Source organism: Orycteropus afer, unplaced genomic scaffold, assembly GCF_000298275.1.
Source record: "Orycteropus afer afer isolate SDZICR_OR568_19922 unplaced genomic scaffold, OryAfe1.0 scaffold00080, whole genome shotgun sequence".
NCBI classification, from domain to species: Eukaryota; Metazoa; Chordata; class Mammalia; order Tubulidentata; family Orycteropodidae; genus Orycteropus; species Orycteropus afer.
This window is the reverse complement of record NW_006921667.1, coordinates 9,416,770-9,423,859: the sequence shown is the minus strand read 5'-3', so window position 1 is coordinate 9,423,859 and position 7,090 is coordinate 9,416,770. Positions and strand designations below refer to the sequence as shown.

The window sequence follows — 7,090 nt, the reverse complement described above, 5'->3', positions numbered from 1 at the left end:
GTCTCCCTGTTTTTCACTGACCCTCTACTTTACCAAGTATGATGTCCTTCTCCAGAGGCTGATCCCTCCTGGATAACTTGTCCGAAGTATGTGAGACAAAGTCTTGCCTTTATCATTTTTAAGGAGTATTTTGGCTGCACTTCTTCCAAGACATATTTGTTTTTCTGGAAGTCTGTGGATTATTTAATATTCTTTGCCAACACCATAAATCAAATGGATCCATTCTTCTTTGGTTTTCCTTATTCATTGTCCAGATTTCTCATGCATTTCACATGTAGGCAACTGAAAATACCATAGCTTAGGTCAAAGTGACATCTTTGCTTTTCAACACTTTAAAGAGGTCTTTTGCAACAGATTTGCCCAATACAATACATGGTTTGATTTCTTGACTGCTGGTTCCATGGGTGTTGATTGTGGATCCAAGTAAAAATGAAATCCTTGTCAACTTCACTATTTTCTCCATTTATCATGATATTGCTTATTGGTCCAGTTGTGAGGATTTAGAGTACAGCCTTGGAAACCCTATGGGGCAGTACTACTCTGTCTTATAGGGTTACTATGAGTTGAAATTGACTCAATGGCAATTTTGTCCCCAGGCTTCTGCATGTGTTTGTCCCCCTTCTCTCTGCTGGGGAAGGAGAGAAAGACAGTAATAAAGGATGAGTCTGGAGGGGCATGTGTGGCTGTGGGTGTGGATAGTGGCTTGGAAGGGCTTTGAATGCCAGTGAAAAGCTTGAGATTTAAGTAACAGGCACAGGGGAAGCCCAGGAGGCATTGGGGTTTAGGAAACGTGGAGGATAAATTAACAAATTGGTGGAGTTATCTGGGGTGTCTGAGCCAGCAGGGTGGCTTTGCAGCAGTTCACCTTCCCACCTCAGTTTTATCATCTGTAACATAGGTAAGAGGTAGCCCCATTCCCAGGGCTGCAGGGAGACTCCCTGCACCTGGCCTCTGGCACGAGGTTGGGGCCAGGGGGGCTCACATGCCCGCCCTGTTCCGGGACATATCTGGGCTTCCTGTTTCTCCCCTGTCAGGGGCAGCTGCAGTCTCAGCTTCAAAAGGACAAACACGCTTTCAAAACAGAGGAAGCCAGTCCTCAACTGCACTGCGAGGAAGCAGGAAGCGGCTGGCCTTGCTCTGTGAGTTTAGAAGCCAGAGCACAGCAGGAGTGTGGGAAGGGGCAGGGACAGGGACAGCGGGATGGAGTCCGTGGCCCTGTACAGCTTCCAGGCCACAGAGAGCGATGAGCTGGCCTTCAACAAGGGGGACACACTCAAGGTAGGCTGGGGGTACTTAAGAACTAGGGATGCTGGGAAGACCCCCAGAGAACAGTCTGTAGTGAATACAGGCCTAGCTTCTCCAGTTACTGATTGTGTGATTCTGGATAATCCACCTTGTTCCTCTAGGCCTCAGTTTTCCTAACCCGGAAATGAATTAATGATCTCTCCTTTTAGGGCTGTTATGAGAATTCAAGGAGATATTAAATATTAACACAGCGCATGGCAGATAGTTGGTTTAATCCCCAGTTTTCCAGAAAAGGATTTGAAAAAGCAATTGTTGAGAGTGAAAGCAAAAGAGAAAGACAGGAAATCTGAGGAAGAAACAAGTATGCATACTAACTTAGTGGGCTAGAATAAGTGTGATGCAAGCTTCAAGGATGAGCTTCCCAATAGTGTGGAGAAAAGGAAAAGTAGTGGCATACCACACAGCTAATTTCTTCTTGTCTGGGACCCTTGGATGGACCTCCAGGGTGGTCCAGGCAGATTGGTCTGTGGGGTCTCTTTCAGGAGCTGGATTCAAGGAGTGGCCATGCTGAGAGGTAGCACTGGAGCAGTCGTAACTCACCCTAAGGAAGCTGCAGCCTCTTCCTGGCCTCAGTCTCCCCATGGAGTAATAGGCATTAGATTGGATGTCCCTACAATCTGAGCTCTGGGCCCGGCTCTTGGCCCAGGTTCGGCTGGCTTCTATTATAGTCAAGTTCAACAGTGCACACCAATGTCCCATTTAAGCTGCTAAAGTGGGGAGAATTAGCACTATGTTTCACAAATGGCTAAACTGAGGCACAGGGAGGTGACACAACTTGCTTGGTATGGGGTCAAATTTGAATTTAGGATCTTGTGACTCTGGAACATACACTCTATTCCCTGCAAGACTGGACAGGCTGGACTAGGAGTTGGGATTAAGAGGAGGAGCCATGTTCCCTTAAGGAATTCCCTCTTCCCTGTGCTTAGATATAGCCTCTGGGTCCACCCAGCTGAGGCTCTGGCCAAGGCATGAGATTCTGTGAGAACCCAGGTTTAGTTCAGAGGCCTGCTACGCACCTAAGAACAGTTGGGACTCTCTAGACCCTGGTTTGGAATTTAGAAGGGAGTGGAGCAGTTAGGAAATGGAAATGGGTGGGCAATGGGCTCTGACTGGAATTGACTGGTAGTCGGTAGGGGTGGATCAGTGGAGATCCCATCAAGTAATTGTTGAAAATATTGTGACTGTCCCCATTTTCTCCCAAATTTCTACGTGCTGCCACCCCAAACTCAAGACTAGTCGAGCACTCCAGCTATGTTAACTTCATAGGACTACCTTAACAAAGTACTATAAACTGGGTGGCTTAAAACAACAGAACTTTATTCTCTCACTATTCTAGAGGCCACAAGTTAGCAGAGCCATATTCTCTCTGAAGGCTGTAGGGGAAGATCCTTCCTTGTCTCTCCCAGCTTCTGGTAGCTCCAGGTGGGCCTTGTCTTGCAGCTACAACATAACTGCATCTCTGTTTCCTTCTTCACATGGCCATCTTCCCTCTGTCTAAACAATCAACTCAGGATTAGGACCCATCCCACTCCAGTATGACCTTATGTTAACTAATTACATCTGCAAAAATCTATTTTCAAACAAGTTCATGTTTACAGGTACAAGAATTTATACTTTAACTTGTGTCTTTGGGGGTCACAATTCAATCCATAGCACCAACTAGCCTTTGCTAGAGAGTTAGCAGACTCCTGTGTGTCAGCTCTTTGGGAAGGAGTGAATGGATGATTTGCCACCTCTTCCACCAGATTGTCAGTACTGTGAGGGCAGGGACCATCCTGCAGTGCCAGGATTTGAGACAGTGCCTGGTGTGTAGTAGGCTCTTGATAAAATATGTGGAATGTCATGGGAAGAAGAAAAGAAGAATTTAAATGTTAGTTGGAACTAGGGCATTAATTCCCCTCAGTGGCACTTGCACCTCTGATCCATGGAAACCAGGGAGAAAAATCTTTCAAGCTTGAAGAATGATGAGGGAATGACAGACAGTAGGAGGAGCTACTTTCTGCTTCATTCATTCAAGAAACATTTCTTGAGCACCTACTTACTCTGTGCCAAGCATCATCCTAAGTGCTTATGATATCAAAGTGAACAAAGCAAGCCTCTGCCCTCATGGAGCTGACATTCCACAGGGGTGACAAGCAACTAACAAGATGAGTAAGAATAGATCGAAAAAAATCAGCACAGGGAGATTTAAGGCAGAGCAATATGGGGGCAGCAGGAGTGGAGCTGTTTTAAATGGGGTTGTCAGGGCAGTCTCTCAAAAGAAGTGACATCTGAGCTAAGACTTGAAAGATGCACAGGAGCTGGCCATGCAAAGACTCAGGAGAAGAGCACATCTGGCTGGGGGAAACATTGGTGCAAAGGCCTTGTGACAGGACCATGTTAATATGTTTGAAGAGTTGAAGGAAAAGTCTTATGCCTGGAAAACAGTAAGTGAGATGGAGGAGGGGGTAAAGATGAGGCTGAGAGGTTTCTTCTTCTTTGCTCCAGTTGGGGACAGACCAATAGGTGCACTTTAGATGTTCACTCACAAGCTTTTAAGACCCCAACCACTACTCACCAAAGTAGGATGTAGAAAATTGTCTTTGCAAACTGTGTTATGCCAATTGACCATGATGTCCCCTAAAGCTGTGCTCCTGAGCTCTCAGACCCGGTGACTCATTCCCTCAGTGTTTGGTTATGGCTAAGACATTTCCATAACTTTGTCCCCTGTATGGTCCACTATAATCATGGATATATTTGCAGTGCATATAAATGCATATGTAGAAATATCCTCTGTCAAACCTATATATATTCATAAGAGTAACCCCATTTGCCTTCCTACTCCTATTCAGCTTTTGTGTCTATCCATGTATCCACTCATAGATTATTGCTGTTACTGTTATTGTAAGATCGTGTACATACTATTTGCTTTTTTGTCTTTAATTCTTGTGCTCTTGCCAATGTCTTCCTTTGCCTTATCATTTTGTGCTAATCTCTTTCTAGTGTGTATTGCCTTTCCCTTCACCCAAGAAGGCTGGGGTTCAAACCCACCAGCCACTCCTTGGAAGGAAGGTTGAGCAATCTACTTCTGTAGTGATACTGCCTCAGAAATCCAAGGAGGGGTCGCTATGTGTTGGGTCCGACTCCACAGCACGGCAGGTAACAAGAACAACCCTCTAGTTAATGATTTACCCTCCTTTCCTTTCCCACCCCTAGTAAACTTCAAAGAATGTTTCCATGTGTAAACCTTTTCTCAACTTTTTATAGTAGTGGTTTCATACAATATTTGTTCTTTTGTGATAGACTAATTTCACTCAGCATAATATCCTCCAGATTCATCCACGTTTGAGGTGTTTTGCAGAATCATAGATATTCTTTAACATTGTATATTGATATTTTCTATAAATTTTAGAGATTACTTCCTTGTCCTATATGTCACTGCCAATTTTTTTCCAGTCTTTACGTTCTCTTTTTACTCTTTTAGTGAAGTCTTTTTAGACGCTTTGCCCCTTCTCTCAGCTCCTCCTTAGTTCACCTGCTGTGGTGCTTGGTCACTATACTGGTTCCTGGGGGAGATGTTAAGAGAAGGAGGAATCATACTGACAAGAAGAGGTGAAGGTGATGATGACAGATGCTCTCTTCCCCCTGACGTGCTCTCTGATGCCCGTCTCAAGAGAGCAAGCAGGTTCAAATGTCCTAAGAGTTCTCTGAAGGTCACTGAATACTAAAATGCATTTGATACACAAATTTATGTGCATAAATGTTTAATTTTTAGGAGGTCTCAGTCATCTAGTTTGTCTTCTGCTGTTTGTGCAATTTCAGATACATTTGATAGTATATTTACACCATGTATTATGGCCGCTAAGTTTGCCCCTATTTTTTCTTTGAGATCTTTAAGGTTTCAGGTTTTACACTTAGGTCTTTGATCCATCTTGAGTAAGTTTATGTATATTATGAGAGATATAGATCCTGTTTCATCTTTCTACAAATGGATATCCAGTTTTGCCAGCACCATTTTTAAAGAAACTATCTCTTCTCCATTTAATGGGTTTTTGGTAATTTGCTAAGGTCAACTGTCCATAGGTTGATGGATTTATTTCTGGGCTCTCAGTTCTGTTCCATTGGTCTATATGTCTGTCTTTGTGCAAATACCAGGCTGTTTTGTCTCTTGTGGCTGTATAGTAGGCATTGAGATCAGGGAGTGTGAGGCTTTCCTATTTGTACTTCTTTATTTCTTTACTTATCTGTGGCCTCTTTCCTTTCCATATAAAGTCAGTGATTAATTTTTCCATCTCTTTAAGGAATAGATATGGATTGGGACGTCATTGTATCTGTAGATCACTTTAGGTAATATTGACATTTTCACAATGTTAAGTCTTTCTATCCATGAGCATGGTGCATTCTTCCATTTGTGTAGGTCTCTTTTGTTTTTCTGTAAGAGAGTTTTAGAGTTTTCTTTGTATAGGTCTTTTGTGTCTCCAGTTAGATTTATTCCTAAGCATTACATCTATTTGGTGGCTATTGTAAATGTTACTGTTTTTGTTTTCAGAGTTTTCCTGTTAGTGTGTAAGAATCCAACAGATTTTTATAAGTTGATCTTGTACCCTGCCACTTTGCTGAATGCTTCTATTAGTTCCAGTGGTTTTCTTGTTGAGCCTCTGGTATTTTCTATGTCTAGGATTATATCATCTGCAAAGAGATAGGTTTACTTCTCTGCCAATTTGGACACATTTTATTTATCTTTCTTGTCTTATTGCCCTAGGTAGGACTTCCAATACAATATTGAATAGGTGTGGTGATAAGGGCATCTTATGTCTGGTTTCTGTTTGCCAGGGGAATGTTTTCAGTCTCTCTCCATTGAGAATAAAGTTGGCCATTGGTTTTGTGTGTTGTTTTTGTTATGTGCCATTGAGTTGGACCTGACTCAAAGCGACCCCTCCTTGGGTTTCCAATGCAGTATCACTACGGAAGTAGATTGCCCAACCTTTCTTCCGAGTTGGTTTTGTATATATGCCCTTAATTACATTGAGGAATTTCCCTTCTATTCCTGTGTTGCTGAACATTTTTACCCAGAATGGGTGTTGGATTTTGTCAAATGCATTTTCTGCATTGATTGATAAGATCATGTGGTTCTTTTCCTTTGTTTTATTTATGTGGTGGATTATGGTGATTGTTTTTCTAATGTATGAATCCCACTTCATCATGATGTTTTAGTTTTTTGATATATGTTGGATTCTATTGGCTAGGATTTTTGTCAACAATTTTTTTCATCTATATTCATGTGGAATTGTGGGATGACATCAAGAACATCATACACGAAGAAAGCAAGTTGGTTCTTTGCAAAGATTAATGAAACTGACAGACCACTTCTCTGTTTATTCCCCAGCCACCAAGCACAGTCCTCTGTGCAGTCCCTTGCTAGCAGGGTGATTTTTAGATTAATTCTTAAGTCCTACCACCACAGGAATCTGCGAGAGCACTGTCTCTTTAAATATTCAAAATAGTCAAGCTGCTTTTTAAACCTACAGAATGGCGGCATCCTCTGGACCGGCAAAAGTCCACAGCTCAGCCCACCTTTCTCTTCACCTTCTCTATTTGTTCCCCAGCCACCATGCACAGTCCGTGCAGTCCCTGGCTAGTAGGGTGATTTTTAGGTTAATTTTTGGGTCCTACCACCATTTGGGAATGTCCAAGCTGTTTGTGCCATCAGGGGCACTCAGGTCCCTGCCAGACCGCGGCTCCATATGTCTCCTTTTTTGGTATTTTCACACAAATTCTTCTGCTAGTTGGGGTTTAGTCTACTTCT

The 7,090-nt window shown here is 42.8% G+C and overlaps 1 protein-coding gene across 1 annotated transcript in view; it reads left to right on the top strand.

Annotated features, from left to right (window-relative positions):
- The first annotated feature begins 1,200 nt into the window (after positions 1-1,200).
- Positions 1,201-7,090, top strand: part of LOC103197560 (GRB2-related adapter protein) — a 62,035-nt gene continuing 56,145 nt past the window's right edge. Inside the window, exon 1 of the mRNA XM_007941475.1 lies at positions 1,201-1,278. Within this exon, the coding sequence (XP_007939666.1) occupies positions 1,201-1,278 (78 nt within the window). The remainder of the gene's footprint in view (positions 1,279-7,090) is intronic.